At 40.0% G+C, this 22,500-nt stretch overlaps 2 protein-coding genes across 2 annotated transcripts in view; both read right to left on the reverse strand.

Moving 5' to 3' along the window:
• The window catches only part of LOC115227523 (protein sarah), a 129,676-nt gene extending 115,279 nt beyond the window's left edge, over positions 1 to 14,397 (reverse strand). The window contains exon 1 of the mRNA XM_036500779.1: positions 12,775 to 14,397. Coding sequence (XP_036356672.1) covers positions 12,775 to 13,287 — 513 coding nt within the window. The 5' untranslated portion in view covers positions 13,288 to 14,397. The remainder of the gene's footprint in view (positions 1 to 12,774) is intronic.
• Positions 14,398 to 21,749: 7,352 nt separating this feature from the next.
• LOC115227532 (tRNA wybutosine-synthesizing protein 5-like) overlaps positions 21,750 to 22,500 on the reverse strand; it is a 23,043-nt gene continuing 22,292 nt past the window's right edge. The window contains exon 7 of the mRNA XM_029798334.2: positions 21,750 to 22,111. Coding sequence (XP_029654194.1) covers positions 21,822 to 22,111 — 290 coding nt within the window. The 3' untranslated portion in view covers positions 21,750 to 21,821. The remainder of the gene's footprint in view (positions 22,112 to 22,500) is intronic.

A 22,500-nucleotide genomic window follows, 5' to 3' on the forward strand; every position in this document is an offset into this window, starting at 1 on the left:
TAGTTTCGGCGGATTTCGGAAAGCATGAGGGCCTTAAAAGATGCAGTGTCATGGCAGTCAACAACTGACGCAGGCAGTTTATTCCATGCTTCAGCAACTCTGAGCGTGAAAAAATGTTTCCGAAAGTCATGGGAGCTGTATTGTTTTCTGACTTTGTAGGCATGTCCACGTGTGTTAGACACATGGAGATCAAAAAGGTGTTCAGTGTTGTTGTTGGTGAGGTGGTTGATAACTTTGTGGGTGTTTACCAAGTCCGTCGCCAAACGCCGGAGCTTCAGTGAATCCATGCCCAGGGAAACAAGGCGCTCAGAATATGGTAGGTGTCTGATGGAGGGTATGCGTTTGGTTGCACGTCTCTGGACAGATTCCAGGAGGTCAATGTTCTGTGCAAGATAGGGGTTCCAAACTGATGATGCGAATTCCAAGTGTGGTCGTACCATAGCTGTATACAGTTTTAAATAGATGGCTGGAGAGCGGCTAACAAAAGACCTGCTGAGTGATGCCAAGACACCCTCGGCCTTCCTGACAATCTTAGAGATATGCTTTGACCAACGCAAATCACTGCTGACAGTGATGCCTAGGTCACGCTCGCAAGAGGATTTCTTGTAGCAAGGTGAGTTAATCAGTGTGGTATTTAAGTGTTCCAGCCATGACTGTCCAGTTTATTTTCAGTGTAATGTAATGGTAACTCTATGAAGCATAGAGGTTTACAATAGAAAATCCTCTTAAGAGACATAGCATGGCTTGGTGGAGAGTTATTGTAAGGGAGATAATCGTTTCTGGTGAACGCTTGGCTGGATTAGAAATCTGATTTCTTAACCGATGACCAAATAAGGAGACGCACAGAATATATTTGACATTAGTTTTGCTCATTCATTTCAAGGATCTTACAATTTCCAGTCATAGGTGCACGCGCGGTGGTGTGGTAAGAAGCTTGCTTCCCAACCACATGGTGCTGGGTTGGTACTGAGCAAGCGCCTTCTTGTAATAACCTCAGGCTGGCCAAAGCCTTGCGAGTAAATTTGGTAGACAGAAACTGGGACCAGCCCATTGTGTGTGTGTGTGTGTGTGTGCGAGTTCTATCTTTTAATTATTTTGAAATAATCCTCAGCGCAGGTGAGGGGTCAGAAGCTTACTTCCCAATCATTTGGTTCTGGGTTGGCAACAAGCAAGTGCTTTCTACTATAAACTCAGGCTGGCCAAGGCCTCGTGAATAGATTTGGTGGACAGAAACTGGGACCAGCCCATTGTGTGTGTGTGTGTGTGTGTGTGTGAGTTCTATCTTTTAATTATTTCTAAATAATCCTCAGCGCAGGTGAGGGGTCAGAAGCTTACTTGCCAATCATTTGGTTCTGGGTTGGCAACAAGCAAGTGCTTTCTACTATAAACTCAGGCTGGCCAAGGCCTCGTGAATAGATTTGATAGAAGGAAACTGGGACCAGCCCATTGTGCGTGTGTGTGTGTGTGAGTGTTTGTCCCCCAACACCCCTTGATAACTTAGTGGCTTGGCAAAAAGCAACTGATAGAATAAGTAGCAGGCTGAAGAAGAAGACAGTAAGTCCTGGGGGTCGATTCATTTGACTAAACATTCAAGGTGGTGCCCCAGCATGGCCACAGTCTAATGAGACTGGAACAAGTAAGAGATAAAAGGTACTTAAAAAAGCCCCAAAAAATCAATTTAATTTGAGAAGTGGAGATTGACTGAGAGCAAACCGTTAACGAAGCAACTTTATCAGAAATCTGTTAAACATCTTAAGAAGCAAAACGAGAAACAGAACAAAAAAAAAGAAAAAAAGGAAAAAAGAAAAGAACAAAGAAGCAAAGTGCAAACATTTGAGTTTACAAAGTGAAGCCATTTGAATGGTGTAGTTTGACAGGTTGAGCACTAATTAGTCCAAGCTTAATAGCTTTGCTGGGCACTAAACTACAATCACCCTTGCCCGACCCTTCACCTCTCTACCTCTCCACCTCTGGCAAATTGGTTGTCTTTTGTGAGCCAAAATGAGAATTTATTGTATGGTTTTGATCTTCTCTGGTGGATTGATGAAATAAAGTACCAGTTAAGTACTGGGCTACAATGCAGGCTGAGCAAAAAGAAATTATCTAAAAATCTATTCGGTCAGTTATTAAAGGTCAGCTGAGGAACGTAAAGATTCCAGTGTTAGTTTGTTTTACACGAGAAATTTACTGGGCTTTTTTTCATTTTTTTTTTTCGGTCATTACCAATTTCTAACGGGTTTATTTTAACCCTATGCACAACACCTTAACCAAACAAACAGAAGGTAGGAGTTGAAGGATTAGAGAAACCAGAAATGCAACTTTAATGAAAGTTAAGAACATCATCGTCATCATCATTGTCGTTTAACGTCCACTTTCCATGTTGGTATGGGTTGGACGGTTTTGACTGAGGACTGGTGAGCCAGCAGGCTGCATCAGACTCCAATCTGATCTAGCAAATTTTCTACAGCTAGATGTCCTTAATGCCAACCACTCCGAGTATGTAGTGGGTGCTTTTACATGCCACCAGCACGAGGGCCAGTCAGGTGGTTCTGCAGAAAACTGGCAGAACCGTTAACATGCTAGAGAAAAATGCTTAGCGTCATTTCATCCATTTTTACATCATCCTCATCATCATTTAACGTCCGCTTTCCATGCTGGCATGGGTTGGATGGTTTGACTGAAAACAGGTAAGATGGGGGACTGCACCAAGTTTCCAATTCCATTTCGTAATGTTTCTATGGCTGGATGCCGAGAGTGTAGTGGGTATTTTTTACGTGCCACTGGCACTGGCCACGACTACTGTCTCGCTTGGCTTGACAGGTCAACACAAGCACGGCTTATTGCCAAGGGTCTTGGTCACCTGTCACTGCTTCCATGAGGCCCAACACCCAAATGGTGCTTCTTATGACTGGAGCAACAGGAAAATAAGCTCCAGTTGTCCCTGCTAGCAAAAACGTGTAGTACTCGTAATTCAAAGGGCCAGCCTTGTCACACTTTGTGTCATGCTAAATCTCCCTAACAACTATGTGAAGAGTATGCATATCTTATTTCTTTACTACCCACAAGGGGCTACACATAGAGGGGACAAACAAGGACAGACAAACGGATAAAGTCGATTACATCAACCCCAGTGCGTAACTGGTACTTATTTAATTGATCCCGAAAGGATGAAAGGCAAAGTCAACCTCAGTGGAATTTGAAGTCAGAATGTAGCGGCAGACGAAATACCTATTTCTTTACTACCCACAAGAGGCTAAACACAGAGGGGACAAACAAGGACAGAAAAATGGATTAAGTCGATTATATCGATCCCCAGTGCGTAACTGGTACTTATTTAATTGACCCCGAAAGGATGAAAGGCAAAGTCAACCTCAGTGGAATTTGAAGTCAGAACGTAAAGACAGACGAAATACCTATTTCTTTACTACCCACAAGAGGCTAAGCAATCATAAAATTTATAAAATTGCAGCGTGGAATGTGTTTATAACCCATTTAAAAAAACACAAAAAAACGTTAGATTCACTTCAACATTTAAATCTAATTTGTGTCAAAATATTTGCGTCGCTTTGAGACTGCAACCTGTTCACTGGCAAAATTCCGTATGTATGTATGTATGCATGAATGTATGTATGAATGTATGTATGTATGTATGCATGAATGCATGTATGCATGAATGTAGGCATGCATGTATGTATGTATGTACATACGTACGTATGTATGTATGCATGCATGCATGCATGAATGTATGTATGCATGTATGAATGTATGTATGTGTATCTGTATATTTGCATGTATGCATGAATGCATGTATGTATGCATGTATGTAGGCATGCATGTATGTATGTATGTGTGCATGTATGCATGAATGAATGTATGTGTGCACGTATGCATGAATGAATGTATGTGTGCATGTATGCATGAATGTATGTATGTATGTATGTATGCATGTATGCATGTATGTATGTATGTATGCACGCATGCATGTAGGCATGCATGCATGTATGTATGTATGTGTGCATATAAGAGATGCAGCATGGAATTTTGTCAGTGAACAGGTCGCGGTCTCAAAGTGAGGAAAATATTTTGACAAATTAAATTTAAATGTTGAAGTGAATCTAACGGTTTTTGTGTGTTTTTTAAATGGCTTATAAACACCTTCCACGCGGCAACTGTTTTTGTTTCAGCACACAATTTCAGATCAGGTCACTTGCTATGCAAGTACATCTCCATAATTTTTGTATACAATTCCTAATAATATTCAATGACTAGTGACCGAGACCTTTGGAAATATGCTGTGCGTGAGAAGACCCGGCAGGACAAGTGAGACCATAACCCGGGGCCTCTACCTGGGATGTAGCCATTGGACACAAAACTCTGCTTGCGAAGACCTGTTGAGGCAAGTGAAATCGAAATCGATCAAAAAATCAATAGAAATTGTAGTTGTGACACCTGTGACGGTGGCATATAAAAAGTGCAATCCAACGTGGCCGTTGCCAGCTTCGGCTCGACTGGCTTCAGTGCCGGTGGCATGCAAAAGGCACGAACCAATCGTGGCTGTTGCCAGCCTCGCCTGGCACCTGTGCCGGTGGCATCTAAAAAGTACCCACTACACTCACGGAGTGGTTGGCGTTAGGAAAGGCATCCAGCTGTAGAAACACTGCCAGATCAGACTGGAGCCTGGTGCAACCTTCTGGCTTCCCAGACCCCGGTCAAACCGTCCAACCCATGCCAGCATGGAAAACGGACGTTAAACGATGATGATGATGATCAAATGGATAATGAGGGTCCGGTGGAGCAAAACAGGAGTAAAAAATATTCATGGTTAATAAAATGGTCAAGGACCATTGGTCTAAAGGAAACAAGCATCTTACTAATGCCAACATTTTTTCCATTCTTTTGAGGTCAAATACCACAAGTATTGAGGAAGTGAGTTGCTATAACAAGCTGTGAACTGGTGAGTGTCAGTCGTACCGAGTGGCCCGGCTGGTTGTTCAAGTGCCAAGCAGCATCCAACTAAACAAGGCCTATGGACGAGCCTTGCATCTGTAAAAGATGCACAAGAGATAAGAGAGAGAGACAAGCACCCAGTGACATGAAGCTGTCTAAAGCACATCCCCCCACCCCCCTCTCACCTCAATATTGCGTAGAAATGGTTCTGTTTATAGTTGTATGAAAGCGATTTGATATTGGCAATGTACACAAGCAAACCAATTATCCATTTCTAATTTATTATTTATTCCTTTAAAATGTCAATCTTTTTCTAGTGCTCTGTTGCTTGGTACATAGTGGAGGCACATGGCCTAGTGGTTAAGGCAGTGGACTCGCGGTCGAGGGATCGCGGGTTCGAATCTCAGACCGGGCGATGTGTGTGTTTATGAGCGAAACACCTTAAGCTCTACGCGGCTCCCGCAGAAGGGAATGGCAAATTTCTGATTTTTTCGCCACAACTTTCTCTCACTCTTTCCTCCTGCATCTAGCAGCTCACATGTGACAGACTGGCATCCTGTCCAGGTGGGGAACCTATACACCAACGAAACCGGGAAACCGGCCCTTATGAGCCAGGCATGGCTCGAAAAGGAACAAACTTTGTATATAATCTCGTCAACCCTGAGCTTAAGTTTCAAGGCCTTCAGTGGATGAGAGTTAAAGCTGCTCCTGGATAGGGTGCCAATCTATTTCAGGAAACCTCTCCAGATTATCTGGTCCCTATCTATGGTGTTAAGTGTGCCATGTAAATGGTTGACCACAATACCTACTGTAAACTTAACCTCAATATCTATTTCTTTACTACCCACAAGGGGCTAAACACAGAAGGGACAAACAAGGACAGACAAACGGGATTAAGTCGATTACATCGACCCCAGTGTGTAACTGGTACTTAATTTATCGACCCCGAAAGGACAAAAGGCAAAGTCGACGTCGGCGGAATTTGAACTCAGAATGTAATGGCAGACGAAATACTGCTAAGCATTTCGCCTGGTGTGCTAACGTGTCTGCCAGCTCACCGCCTTCTGTAAACTTAACCTCAATATCTTTGACCAATTCTTTCAAGGTTTACAAGAAGAAAGACACGCATTGCTTCTGTGTATTTTCCCAAGACAACAGAAAAGCTATGGGACCTCTTCTATTGAACTATAGTACCATCCCAGATGCGATTGTCAAAGCCACCATCATCATCATCACCATTCTTTGTGTTGAGCCCTGCTGCTTCAGCTAAAGAGTTAACATCAACATGGCACGTAAAAAACACTCACTACACTCTCGGAGTGGTTGGCATTAGGAAGGGCGGGCATCCAGCTGTAGAAACTCTGCCAGATCAAGATTGGAGCCTGGTGCAGCCATCTGGTTTGCCAGTCCTCAGTCAAAATCGTCCAACCCATGCTAGCATGGAAAGCGGACGTTAAACGATGATGATGATGATGATGATTAAGAACCCTTCAGAGAGACACCCTAGTTCTGTTTCTCTTTATGAATGTTGGGAATAATATCCTTAAGCAAGGTCTTTTGTCCACCATTCACAATAAAGGCCTCATCATTAAGCAGAAGCAATCAAGACATCAGCAGATCCTGTATCTCTCTCTGATCTTGATTATATTGAGGCTGTTGTACTCACAACTCATCAACTAAGTCTTATACAGGGTGGACCAAAATGATCTGACACATTTGGAGGCTTAATAAAAGCACAAAATAAGAAATAATGAAAGGAAAAATTTTATTTTCTGAATGTACATATAATGCCATTTTATTTGATTAAGTTTTAAAAATTAAATCAGCTAAATGCCTCCCATCATTGTCAACACACTGTTGGAGACGTTCATGAAAGTTATCGATAACTCTTTGGATCATTTCTTCTGGAATGGTTGCTATTTCTACAGAAATTGCACATTTTAATTCATCAATAGATCGAGGATGATGACTGAATACTTTTGATTTTAAATATCCCCACAAGAAGAAATCACAAGAAGAAATCACATTCCAGAAGAAATGATCCATAGAGTTATCGATAACTTTCAGGAACGTCTCAAAACAGTGTGTTGACAATGATGGGAAGCATTTAGCTGATTAAATTTTAAAAACTTAATGAAATAAAATGGCATTATAGGTAGATTCAGAAAATGAAATTTTTCTTTTCATTATTTCTTATTTTGTGCCTTTATTAAGCCTCCAAATGTGTCAGATCATTTTGGTCCACCGTGTACAAGACTCGTTAACATCCTGTGAGAATGCTGCAGCTAAAATTGGTCCATTTCAAACTGCAAAGGAGAACGAACACACGACCAATGAAAGGGAATGTCCCCCGTTAATTTGTTTTATTGATGGAATACAACACGAGGGGGGGGGGTGACTTCAAGTACCGGGTGACAGTAAGAAACACTTCCAGACATGCAAGCGATTAGCCTGGAGTGTCTGTAACAACCTTCATAACATCTGGCAAATTAGGTACTTTAAAGTCAACAAGATTGGTTTCTCAGGCATGGCTATAGGCACAGGCATGGCTATAGGCACAGGCATGGCTATAGGCACAGGCGTGGGTATAGGCACAGGCGTGGCTATAGTCACAGGCATGGCTATAGGCACAGGTGTGGCTATAGGCACAGGCATGGCTATAGGCACAGGCATGGCTATAGGCACAGGCATGGCTATAGGCACAGGCATGGCTATAGGCACATATACTGTATAGCTTAGAAGTTTGTTTCCCAAACATGTGGCTTTGAGTTCCGTTCCACTTGATAACATCTTGGGTGCATGGCCAAGAAGTTAGGGTATTCAGCTCACAATTGTAGGGTCATGGGTTCAATTCTCAGCAGTGCATTGTGTCCTTGAGAAGACACTTCATTTCACGTTGCTCCAGTCCAGTCCACTCACCTTACAAAAATGAGTTGTACCTGTATTTCAAAGGTCCAGCCTTGTCACACTTTGTGTCATGCTGAATCTCCCCTCAGAACTACGTTAAGGGTACACATGTCTGTGGAGTACTCAGCCACTTGCATGTTAATTTCATGAGTAAGCTGTTCTGGAACACTCATCATCATAGCCAATGGTGTGCCAGTTTTCCTTTATAACCCTGGGCTGACCAAAGCCTTCTAAATGAATTTGATAGACAGAAACTGAAGAAGCCTCAAGACATCATCATCGTTTAACATCCGCTTTCCATGCTAGCATGGGTTGGACGGTTCGACCGGGGATCTGGGAAGCCCGAAGGCTGCACCAGGCCAGTCAGATCTGGCAGTGTTTCTACAGCTGGATTCACTTCCTAACGCCAACCACTCCGAGAGTGTAGTGGGTGTTTTTTATGTGCCACCAACACAGGTGCCAGACGAGGCTGGCGAACGGCCACGCTCGGATGGTGTTTTTTTATGTGCCACCGACACAGGTGTCAGACGAGGCTGGCGAACGGCCACGCTCGGATGGTGTTTTTTTATGTGCCACCGACACAGGTGTCAGACGAGGCTGGCGAACGGCCACGCTCGGATGGTGTTTTTTTATGTGCCACCGACACAGGTGTCAGACGAGGCTGGCGAACGGCCACGCTCGGATGGTGTTTTTTTATGTGCCACCGACACAGGTGTCAGACGAGGCTGGCGAACGGCCACGCTCGGATGGTGTTTTTTTATGTGCCACCGACACAGGTGTCAGACGAGGCTGGCGAACGGCCACGCTCGGATGGTGTTTTTTTATGTGCCACCGACACAGGTGTCAGACGAGGCTGGCGAACGGCCACGCTCGGATGGTGTTTTTTTATGTGCCACCGACACAGGTGTCAGACGAGGCTGGCGAACGGCCACGCTCGGATGGTGTTTTTTTATGTGCCACCGACACAGGTGTCAGACGAGGCTGGCGAACGGCCACGCTCGGATGGTGATGAAAGTTCTAAATGAGTTTCACAGCGAGTAAAATTCTTATCATGCTTGCAAACAGTTGAGCGTTGGTGACAGGAAGGGCATCCAACCATAGTAGAATCTGTCTTAATGAACTCTGTCTGACCCATACAAAAGTGGACATCAGAATGATGATGATGATGACAATTATGCTGAATCAGTAATAAGCTACATAAGCAAGTCCTTCGACTCTAATTATGGAAATAGGACAAAATATAAAATTTATATGTATTTTAGGGGTTGGCATTAGGAAGGGCATCTGACCGTACAAACCATGCCAAACCAGACTAAAGTCTGGTGCAGCCGCCTTCCAGCTTGCCAACCCTGGTCAAACCGTCCAGCCCATGTCAGTATGGACAATGGACATTAAATGATGATGATGCATTTTAATTCATTTTAAAGAAACTGTTGTAATTTGTTATTTACCCCAAGGTAACCCCACTCCAGAAGAAACTCTGTGTGATCCCTTTTCTTTTGGTGCCCTAAATATATATGCTTACACTGTGTAATGGCACACTTAAGCCATTGTTATGTGTTGTTGTCTTCAGCATAATCCTGTCCAGTTTGACTTAATCCATAGATTAGTTCAAACAGTAGTATTAACAGATTATTGGGTGTTATGTACCATTACTCGGGTCCACTCTGTTACAACCATTTAGAGCAGGCCTTGGTTTAGGGGTAACTCAATATTTTGTTATGCTGTTTGTCCATATAGAGGCTGCCCCTACTCATCTAAAAATAAAGGCAAAGTTAAAAATCTGAGAATCCTGCTATGTTACAACACACCTCCACCGTCATAGGCCAAGTTCACAGCTGAGATAAGGGGTAGGAGTTTAAAACTGGGGTCGGCTGCTATGTTAAAGCATTCCCCCATCATCACAGTCCAGGTTCACAGCAGAGATAAGAGGAGAGAGTGAGAGAGAGAGAGTTTAAAATTGGAGACCCCTGCTATGTTGTGAGCGTGCCTCTACCATCGTAGTCTACTTCATAAGAGAAAATATGAAGTTATAGTTTAAATCTGGGACCCCTATCATGTTGCAACATTCTTCCATCGTAACAGTCCGCTTTAAAATTTAAAACCAGGCTCCCTTTTTAGCTCTGAATTTCCCATATCACAGACGGTAATATGTAAAAACTCCTGCATAGTTCCTTAGTTTGGCTTCAATGTTCTTTCTTCGACTAAGACATCCTGCTTGCCATAACTAACACAAATCGCCTTTGCTGGACCCAAGCTGAGGATGGTATTGCAAGGGGCAGCAAACTCGATTATTATCCAAACAATATTTTAGACTCGACATCATCTGCAGTTGCGACAGAGGGAAGAACCGAACCTGCAATACGACATTTGCATACGAGTGGCAGTTGCGGATAAGTTATGATAAAAACAATATACTTAGAAAGAAAGACAAATCCAAACTGTATGGAGCTGTGGGAGAAAAAAGGGGATTCAATAACATTCGTTTCGAGTTTATTTGTTTTGGTCGACCAAATAAATTTAAACACTATAACAAGCTTTTCTCAGAGGCCCCCGTTGCTAGGAAACCAATGCGATGTGTGTGTGTGTGTGCGGTGGTGAATATGTCAATGAACGGACATCGTTTTTAATCAGGTGTGATATTTAAAACTCTCTACAAACGTTGGCGGTGGTCGCAGGAGAAAAGCGCGTGGGTGGACAGAACGATGGGCGTTATCGGAGAGAGGAAGAATAAATGGACAGCGACAGATAGCAACAAGGAATGAAAGAGGAAGGAAAGAAGCAGCTCGTCCAAACACACACATGGAACCCGAAAAGATTAGCAGCCACAGACTGATATCTGTTGGAGTTGGAGTCGCGAGAAAATGTCATCTTACGAAAACAAACCTGTTTCACATAGCGACAGGACAATTCACTATCATCATCATCAGCATTATTATTATTATTATTATTAATTATTATTATTATATTATTATTATTATTATTATTAAGCCGTCAACATTATCATTTTCAGCATATTATTATTATTATTATTATTATTATTACCAGTATGAACGGACCAATTCTGAGGAGGATACACCTGGGGGAAAATTAAAAGGTAATATAAAAGGAGAAGGGGGCTCTCTACCCCGCCCCCTTTTGACCAGGCTCCCGTGGCTTTTATGGGTTTTCCCACGAGTAACCTTTCGAAGCGCCTCCCCCCCTCTATTGGGAGTTTTCGCTTGTTATATTTTCGTTGTTGCATTTTTACACGGACTTTTCACACGGAGACAAAAGACCCTTTTTGTAACTTTCGTCCTGTATTTGTCCTTAAATGTTTTATTTGATTTTTGTTAGCCCTTGTGGCCAATAAACGAATTAATTATTATTATTATTATTAGCAGCAGCAGCAGTACATACAAGCACACACGTAAATGTTAAGGACTTGGTCGCTATTTCCACCCAGTGTTGTTATTTACAAATTCTACAACACCCGTGTTTGTTTGTGTGACTGTGTGCATGCGTGCATGTATGTATGTGTGTGTGTGCGTGTGGATGTATGTATACATGTATGTATTATGTATGTATGTATGTATGTGTGTGTCTATGTATGTATGTGTGTGCGTGTGGATGTATGTATACATGTATGTATTATGTATGTATATATGTATGTGTGTATGTATGTATGTGTGTGTGTGTGGATGTATGTATATGCATGTATACATGTATGTATTATGTATGTATGTGTCTATGTATGTATATATGTATGTATGTATGGTCACTTTCGAGTTGATTTTTGTTCTACTTTGTTGAGCTCTTTGCAAAACTCTTTGCACGAATAAATATTTGCATTATTATTATATCAACGAAATAATTATCCCTTTCAATTACACACACACACACACACACACACACGCAATCCTACGTAAATGTTATGTGGGTAGAATCGTTTTAATACATTATCGATTCCTCCCCTCCACCTCTTCGATACGAAATCAGTCAGCTGCTGGCTGACAAACGATTAACCAACGGAACCAATCCATATTTATACATCTTAGATGCATTAAAACAAACACTAAATTCTCTCCGTGTTACTTCAACTTTTACCTTTCATTTCTCAGGAGTGAATAAAAAATAAATTACCAATAAAATAGCCAGCCACTCCTCTAAAAAATAAAAATAAAAGTCTCGCCTCCTAAAGAAACATTATTAGCACCACCGTTTCTATAGATATATACGTATGGATTAGCAGAGTAAATATTGCGCAAAGTGGAATGCCAAAGCAGGTACTATCCCACGCATGTACCACACACAGACATATATATTTCAAACCAAAGTCAACTATATATATATATATAGTCCTTAACATTTATGTATTAACCTTGTTGGGTACTTCACTAGCAGTATATTCGATATACGTTATCCCATGGAGGGTTGCATTTACAACCCCTATCTCAATTTGTATATATATATATATATATATATATATGTATGTATATTCACACACACACAGACTTGTGTATATATATATATATATATATATTCACACACACACACAGACTTAGAAGTTTTTGACGCCAGATTCGAGGAAGCGCAGGCGTTTTGTCCAAACCATTCAAATATATTTTCGTTTTCAAGTTCTTGCATTCACCTACAGACTTTATATGAAAATAATCATTAAATTATTCAATAGTTTCGTCAATGCAAACCATATTTCTTAACAGTTTGAATGCGTAATCAACTTCCAGTGCATGTTGCGAAGATTACGGTGTAATTAAGGTGTAAATTCACCTGAGAGCCTCGGTGGTATACCTGCTTCGTAACCACCTCTGCTGCTAAACCGATATTATTTATTACATGAGGGTGAGAGGGAGCAATGGTGTTAGGTTCTTTAAAAATAGTTTTTAATTAGTCATTTACAAAAATATAAACCGAACTCACCTTGCAGTCTATATCTTCGAAAATGGCAGTGTCTAACCCTGTAACGATGAGAGCTTTGGGCAGGGATGCTGTCACGTCCCCATCGGTTTCATCTTCCACGCCATCATCGATACCGTCATCATCACCTAGATCGATATGGTGAGGTTGGTGATTGTTGTGGTGGTGGTCATCGTGGAGCGACTGGACTCCGCCGTTCCTTTCGGCACTACAACAGGCAGCAGCAGCATTGGTTGCTGTGGAATTATTATGGCTCGTCATGATGTTACCGTTGTTGTTCATCGGGTGGTGATGATGATGTTGGTGGTGGTGGTGGTGTTCAGTAATCCCTGTAGGGCTGCCATTCGTGAGAGTCTGTTGTGTATTTTGATTCATTCCACCTCCACCGCCACCGCCGCCGCCGCCTCCTCCTCCTCCTACGCCGTGACCACCACCGCCGACGACACCAAGAGATTCCTCGTTGTCAGCCATATTCAGTGAATTTCTCCTCGCTTCTTCACAGCTTTTGATACACATCCTTATCGGAAGATTCTTCCTTTAATTCTTTTCCTCCTTCGCAACGTTCTCAATTATCCAACCGTTCACCGAATATTTCTTGCCTCAAATATTCCAATATTATTTCCTCGTTGTCCTAAAATATTCCAGGCTTTTAATGCTTCGTCGATTTCCTTTTTTCTTCTTTCTTATTTCCTTCTACCCTTTCTTTTAACGACACTCAACTCTTCTCTCTCTCCTTCACTCCTACTTAATTACCCTTTTACTCTTTCACTCTCGCCCTCCTTACAACTCTCTCTCTCTCTTTCACCCTCCCTATAACGTTGTTTTCTTCTTTCTCTCTCTCTCTCTCCTTCAAATCCACTCGTCTTTCCCCCTCTCTCTGTATCTATCACTTCCTCTTGTCCTTCCTCACTCTCTCTCTCTCCAAAGGCAACCAAATGTTGCCAAGGTTGGTCAAAGTATTGAGTCCGTTTCTCTTCCAGTCTCTGCTATTTCTTGGTCAGTGTGGCTCAACCTGGCGATGTCGATTCTTACCAATCATAATAAATGCACCGTTTATCAGGAAATTTGTAGTTAAGTGTCGAGAAAAGAAGCAGAAAATCCAGATGTTTCGTTTCGTAATCCTTGATCTAAGGACAAAATCCGTCTCAAATGACAATTAAGGACAAAATGGCAAAAATTTAGAAGAGTACCAAAAGCAGTAATAAATAGTTTACGGCAATATAAAATAATCTGTCAATATATATAAAATCAAATTATGTCGACGTGGCGTTCAAGTGCTCCAAAGAGTGAATTAAATATATCATACTATACTAGATGAAGTTTGACTTTAGCTACCCGTTCTTCCCGCAGTTGTTTGTCAATGTTGATGCTTCGTCTGGGCTCTGTTAATGTTAAATGGAAAGTTCTGGTTAGGTCGATGACTTCTTCATGTCTGGGGAAAATAACATCTCGACATCGATCAGAATACAGCTCCACTCGCTAATTTGTTCTGTATTATCTTTACAGTGCGTTAGTTGTGATGTTGTGGCTGCTTAGTTAGACCTGAGATTAGGCAGATTTAACAAAACACAGCTTCTTTATACTCGGTCAGAAAAGGATTTCCTATGTAACCTTGAGTCGGATTAACACATCCATATACATACATTTTATATATATATATATATATATAAATATATATAAATAGTAACAGTTTAGTCAAATTCAGATGACTTAATGTTTCGTGGGTGCGTTGGACATGTCTGTCTCACCAGATATTAGGAAGGATATATGTAGGCAGTTGGCGGATATTGTTGGTGTTTACAAATGAGGCCAAGTATTCAATACGTGGAACAGTGTGTTCATTACGTTTAGAGCTAAAACTTTTAATTCTCACTATGACGTAATCAATTATATAATTATTATTCAGACTTAATCATATAACTGATGATGAATCCCTCCGGAGAGCCGCTTACTTAATACATATCCATTTATACAATATGATAAATAGGAAAACTACTTCAATTAATGAGGGTTATCTATGTAATTGGTATACAAGAACTCCCTTTAGATGAGGGGTCGACAAACTTCTTATATTCTTGACCCCTTCAGGGAATCGTTGTTAACTTATCAAGCCCCGAAATAAAAAGTATGATCAACAAAAATTATATCTAAAGAAATTTAATGAAAATACAGAAATTCAATGATTGTTTTCGTGAATTAAATGTTGTGGTGAAAACTATTTATTGATATTTGGTACGAAATTAGTGCATTTAGCTTTAAATTATTGCACTTTCTTGCATTAAGTTCGCTAATGATTCAGCGCCCTTAATGCTCAAGATCGTTTCAAGTGTTTATCAACTCCTCGAATAGTTACAAAACCATTCCTGGAGATCAATATCGATCACTTTGGTGATCCTTGCCCGAAAGGATTCGAAATTTAAAAAGCAATAAAAGAAGGGAGATAACTGTTATAAGACACGAAAGTTTTCCTTTTTAAACTTTTATTTTGAAAATAAACCAAAAATTGAAAAAAAAAAAAAAATAATAAATAAAGACGATGTAGATGGGGATGGATCTGGTCTTTAACGCTAACTGGTGAAAGGGACAGGCATGTTTCAATCTTATTAAACCTCTTCAGTCAACACATTCAAAGATTCCATTTCTCTGTTTTGGTATGACTTCTACAACTGGATGCCCGTAGTAAATGCTAACCAATTCACAGAGTGTACTGGGTGCTTATAACGTGGCACCAGCATGGGCACTTTTATGTGACACAGGCGCAGATACTGTTACGCAGCAACGACATGGGTGCACTTACATGGCACCAGCATCCGCGAGCCCACAAAACTGGGATCTTTTGCCTGAGAGACGGATGTAGAAAACATGTCTGTGTTCATGGGTGGCCACGATTTTACCTTGATCGATATGTCTCCTAAAGTACAACAAATTGCCAGAAGTCTTGGTCCCTTATCATCTCCTCTGTGTGACATTATTCATCATCATCATCATCATCGTTTAACGTCCGCTTTCCATGCTAGCATGGGTTGGACGATTTGACTGAGGTCTGGCGAACCAGATGGCTGCACCAGGCTCCAATCTTGATCTGGCAGAGATTCTACGACTGGATGACCTTCTTAACGCCAACCACTCCGAGAGTGTAGTGGGTGCTTTTTACATGCCACCGGCTAGTGACAAAAGCAGTATTAGTTCAGAATAGCATACTGTATGTCTTGCTTAATGTAGATATATTGTAAGAGAGTCACAAAACTGCAAGATACATTTTGAGAAAGCTTGTCATATAGACTTGCAACACTAGTTTGCCACTGTTTTATGAAGTGAGTTAATGACCAGCTGTAGTGTGTACGCATGTACACTAAATGTGTATGTGTGTATGTTTAGTGACATATAAGCAGGTTTGTTCGAATGAGGCATGGGAAAAAATAAACAACTTTTATCTCCACGGCTTTGAAGCTGACAGCAGTTGGCCAATGGAAGGTGTCATGGTATGTCTGTCTGTCTATCTATCTATCTATCTTACATACATACTTACACACACACACATAGTGAGTAAGAGAAAGAGGAGGAGAGAAAGTTGTTTGTTTACTGTTGATGATGATTTCAACTTCAAAGCTTTTAAGCTGTATTAGTTGGTCTATATAGATGGTGATTACTTTGATCATCAAGAATTATTAAATGTGCACGCACATATATAAGTATATACACAATATGGGTATGTGTGTGTGTGTATATAAAATATAGACATGCATATATAATTGTATCTGTATATAATATACATTATATATAAACATATGTATATATATATATAAACATATGATATATATATATATATATATATATAAACATATGTATATATATATACATATAAACATATGTATATATATATATATATATATAAACATATGTATATATATATACATATAAACATAGGTATATATATTATATATAAACATATGTATATATATATATTATATATAAACATATGTATATATATATACATATAAACATATGTAGATATATATATATAATATAAACATATGTAGATATATATATATATATATAAACATATGTATATATATATATATAAACATATGTATATATATATATATAAACATATGTATATATATATAAACATATGTATATATATATAAACATATGTATATATACATATATATATATGTATTTATACATATATATATATGTGCCAATTTATTGTTCTCTCTCTCTATATATATATATATATGTAAACATACATCACACAGATACATTTGTAGATATATACATATATGTGTGTGTGTATATGTCTATATGTGTATGCCTGTGTGTATGAAACCAGATTTTCTTGCTAAGCTGGCCACAAAAAAGACAATTGCTTCATCGATACATGCAAGTTTGGGAAACATGTTTCGCAGATGACAACAACGACAATGATGATGGTGATGATGATGATGATGATGGTGGTGGTGGTGGTGGTGAAGATGAAGATTATTGTATAAGTGTACTTGTATGCAAACGTGTACAGACACTCAGGCACACATAAATCTAAATGCATTCAGGGTGAAGCTGGCATTCTACCATTTATGATGATGAGGGTCACAGTTCATCCGGTCAGTGGAACAGCCTGCTCATGAAATTAATGTGCAAGTGGCTGAGTATCTGCAGACACGTGTACCCTTACCGTAATGGTCCAGTCAGCTTAAAATATCTGGTTGTGTGTATTATGGTCTAGTCACCCATATCGTAAATCAGGTACTACTTTTGGCCTTCCACCGGTTATGACGATGAGGGTTCCAGTTCATCCAATCAATGGAACAGCCTGCTCGTGAAATTAACGTGCAAGTGGCTGAGTACTCCTCAGACACGTGGACCCTTAATGTAGTTCTTGGGGGAGATTCAGCGTGACACAGAGTGTGACAAGGCTGGCCCCTTTGAAATACAGGTGTAACAGAAACAGGAAGAAAGAGTGAGAGAAGGTTGTGGTGAAAGAGTACAGCAGGGTTCGCCACCAGCCCCTGCTGGAGCCTCCTGGAGCTTTAGGTGTTTCTGCTCAATAAACACTCGCAATGCCCAGTCTGGGAATCGAAACCACAATCCTACGACTGTGAGTCTGCTACCCTAACCACTGGGCCATTGCACCTCCACTCGTAAATCAGGTAGTTCATGAAGGAGTCATACACAATGACTGGCGTAGTAGCACCATAATCAACTGCTACAAAGGTAAAAGTGATGTTTTAGATAGAAATAACTACAGGTGTATCAAATTGCTGGATCAGGTGATGAAGGTCATAGCCCAACTAATTAGGGAGAGAGTTAGTCTAGATGAGATGCAGTTTGGTTTTGTGTCAGGGAGAAGCACCACTGGTGCTATATTTCTGGTAAGAGAACTGCATAGTGAGATCGCAGCTGGGGTTGATATCAGCATTGCATAACCACCCCATTTAGAAGTACCCTAGAATTGTCGGGTGATATGCTGTGCTTGAGAAGACCTATTGAGTCAAGTAAAATTGAAATCAAAATGGAAATTGTAGTTGTGGTTGATGTGAGTGCCACCTGACTATCACCCATGCTGGTGGCACATAAGCACTATTCAAGTGTGGGTCAATGCCAGTGCAGCCTGACTGGCTCCCCATGCTGGTGGCACATAAAAAGCACCATCCAAACATGGTCGATGCCAGTGCCCTCCGGCTTGCTCCAGACCTCAGTCAAACCGTCCAACCCATGCCAGCATGGAAAACGGACATTAAACAATGATGATGATGATGATGATGGTTCAGCATGTGACATGGTAGGCCCCTTTTGAATTACTGGTACAACTCATTTTTGCCAGCTGAGTGGACTGGAGCAATGTGAAATAAAGTGTCTTGCCCAAGGACACAACGAGTGGCTGGGTATTGAACTCATGACCTTACGACTTAGCTACATGCTTCCACTCAGCTTGAAGCACAACTGATATCCTACAGCCAAATATTTTTGAGTTCAAACTCTGATCTAATCTAACTTTAATGCCCCAGGATGAAATATGCCTTTATATTACTGTCGTAGCTGTCTGCTTTAGTTTAACCCTGGGTAGGGTGGGTGGTGGGTCAGCAAAATTCTTATATCACTGACCCCTTCAAGGAATCATTCATAACTTGTTGGGGCCCCTGCCACTATCTTTTATCTTTTGCTTGTATCACTCATTAGACTGCGGCCATGCTGGGGCACCACCTTGAAAAACTTCCACTCGAATGAATCAACCCTAGCATTTATTTTTTTAAATGCCTGGTACTTATTCTATTGGTCTCTTTTGCTGAACTGCTAAGTTACAGGGACGTAAACACACTAACACTGGTTGGTGACAGACAGACACACACACGATGGGTCCTTTCCGTTTCTGTCTACCAAATCCACTCACAAGGTTTTGGTCAGCCCTAGCCTATAGTGGAAGACACTTGCACCCTGCTGTGCCATGCAGTGGGACTGAACCAGGAGCCATGTGGCTGGAAAGCAAGCTTCTTACCACACAGCCAGCCATCATCTAAATTTCTAAATTAAAATTAAAAATTTCTTGATTTAAAAACAAGTCCTTTGTTCTTTTGTGTCATTATCACTTTTTAATAAAAAAATATTTACAGAAATTTAATGAAAATTTTTAACGAAATTCATAAAGAACAGAATACATTCAGTAACATTCTTTTGATAAAGTCAGAATATTTAAAGTGTAATATTCATCCAAACTGTATCTGCCCATCCCTGCAGAACACTGAAGAGATGGAAATGGCATGGAGGATATCATTGCTTCTTGGCAGAAACGGCCGCAAGGAACTGACCTTTTGCTCTTTCCTGTAATATTAATACATGTATGTGTAACACATAGTTACTACATGTGTGTTTTCTTCTAATGCTTTGGAATAAATAGACACACTGGAATGTCTACTGGATGATGTATGTCGTTTTGTATCCTCTCCATTTTCTTATTTGCTGTATATCATCATCATCATCGTTTAACGTCCACTTTCCATGCTAGCATGGGTTGGACAATTTGACTGAGGACTGGCGAACCAGATCTCTGTACCAGGCTCCAATCTGGCAGTCCTCAGTCAAATCGTCCAACCCATACTAGAATGGAAAGCAGACGTTAAACAATGATGATGATAATGGAAACCAAAATAATAAGTTGAACAATTAAATAATTTAATTATTATTTATATAGGTAAAAAAAAACCCAGTAAATTCTTTGGATATTTAATATCCCTTTGGCGGTTATTGAACACCTAACTAAATTTATATATATATATATATAAAAATTTGTTTGACTGCTCCTTGTAGCATGTAAGGCAGCCTGTAAAAGGTCACTTCTTTTGTGTTTAACTATACACCAATTTTATATGGAATATATATATATATATACATATACCTGAGCTGGTGCCATGTAAAAGTCACTCAGTACACTCTGTAAAGTGGTTGGTATTATGAAGAGTATCCAACTGTAGAGACCAAACCAAAACAGAGAATTGGAGTCTAGTGCAGCCTCTGGTACTACCAGTTCCTGTGAAACAGTCCAACCCATGCCATCATGCAAAATAGATGTTAAATGACGATGATTTATGTTTGTGTGTGTGTCTATACACACACACGCATATAACATGGGGAAGCGAAATGCTTTCATTTCACATAGTTTTAATATCTTTTCATAAAAAAATTTAAATATACATATTTTATGGATGGTAAAAGCCTCATAAAATGTAGTGATATCCTTCATATAGTTTTAATATGTAGTTTTTCATGCTAAGAGTTGCTGAAGCATGGAACAAACTGCCGGCATCAGTTGTTAGTTGTCAGAGCACTGCATCCTTCAAAACTTCCATGCTTTCTGAGATTCCCCAACACTACACCTGATTTTCTCCCCTCCATACACACACAAGCATGTATCTGACTCATACACTGTTCACTTCCCAGACATTTGTACATTACTGCATATGCTTTATACACACTTTTGACAAGTTGTGGTGCACCTGAGCACAGTATACAATAATTTCATTATTATTATGATATCTTTACCATCCATAAAATATGTATATCTAAATATTTTTATAAAAAGATATTAAAACTATATGAAATGAAGGCATTTCTCTTCTCCTTGTTAAACATGTTTCCCACATATTTTCACTTCATAATTTTGCCACATGGTGTATACTGATTCTCCAGCATTGTTGCTCCTTTTATATTTCTATTATATATATATTTTGTTTTTGTATTTGGTTTGCAAGATTCTTTATGTGAATTTGTGTGTTGAAGCATGTTTTATTGTGTCTAGGGATAGTCATCCTGTTTTAATGCCTTATTAATTTAACATACTCACTGGTTTGATTTGCACTCATTTAGTTTTTATTCTCTTATTTGTTTCAGTCATTTGACTGCGGCCATGCTGGAGAACCGCCTTTAGTCGAACAAACCGACCCCAGAACTTATTCTTTGTAAGCCTAGTACTTATTCTATTGGTCTCTTAGCTTAGTTTTTCCTTGGGGCTGGCCAGATTGAAGCAATCTCAAGTATTATCAGCCGAAATTGCGAAGATAATCTGGTACTCGACTGAGGAAAGAAAACTCTGAATGACCCATCCTTGTTTTCTTTGTATCGTCTATCTGGATGTTCTGTTGTCCCATTTTGTATTTTATATATATATATATATGTATATATATATACATACACACACGACAGGCTTCTTTTCAGTTTCCGTCTACCAAATCCACTCACAAGGCTTTGGTCAGCCCGAGGCTATAGTAGAAGACACTTGCTCGAGGTGTCATGCAGTGGGACTGAACCCATAACCATGTGGTTGGTAAGCAAGATACTTACCACACAGCCACTCTTTTCTAAAATTTTCATTGCGTCTTGCAATCTCTTCAATAGTTGTTGAAAAGGTCGTAAGGGACAACAAAAATTTTAGAAAAAATAAATAACTAAATGAATGGAAATCGAACCAGTGAGTGTGTTAAATAATAAGGCACTGAAAGAGAATGGCCCTCCCCAGACATAATATATATATATATATATATATATATATATGTATATCATGAGTCTTCCATAGATGGTTCTTCTGTGTCATCATTTGACTGTTTTAAATAACATTTACGTTCAATTCGAGAGACCAACAAACGGGCATAAAAATCTTTATATTCAGGAGGCAAAACACCCAAAGTTTTTATCGCTCGGTCGACAATCTGTGTAGCACTCTGCATTGCTAAAGGGTCCTTGTTTCCATAGGGATCTTTGGGGTTATAGAGAGTGGGATCCAGGTGTTTCCAGAAAACATTGACAGCAATTCCAAACTCCTCTGATATAACGTTGTGGAACCACAGAGCTGAAGCAAGAAAGGAGAAATAATATTCAATCGATAAATCTATAAATATTCAGATACACAATTAAACAAAGAATAATAATTTATGTGCATAAATAATTAGAAATGTAATGAATTCAATCACATTAATATTAATACAGTTCATAAATATGATAATTTATTAATAGAGAAGTGGAGGCGCAATGGCCCAGTGGTTAGGGCAGCGAACTCACGGTCGTAGGATCATGGTTTCAATTCCTAGACCAGGCATTGTGAGTGTTTATTGAGCGAAAACACCCAAAGCTCCATGAGGCTCCGGCAGGGGTTGTGGTGAACCCTGCTGTACTCTTTCACCACAACTTTCTCTCATTCTTTCTTCCTTTTTCTGTTGTACCTGTATTTCAAAGGGGCCA

Source organism: Octopus sinensis, linkage group LG2 (assembly GCF_006345805.1).
Source record: "Octopus sinensis linkage group LG2, ASM634580v1, whole genome shotgun sequence".
NCBI lineage: Eukaryota > Metazoa > Mollusca > Cephalopoda > Octopoda > Octopodidae > Octopus > Octopus sinensis.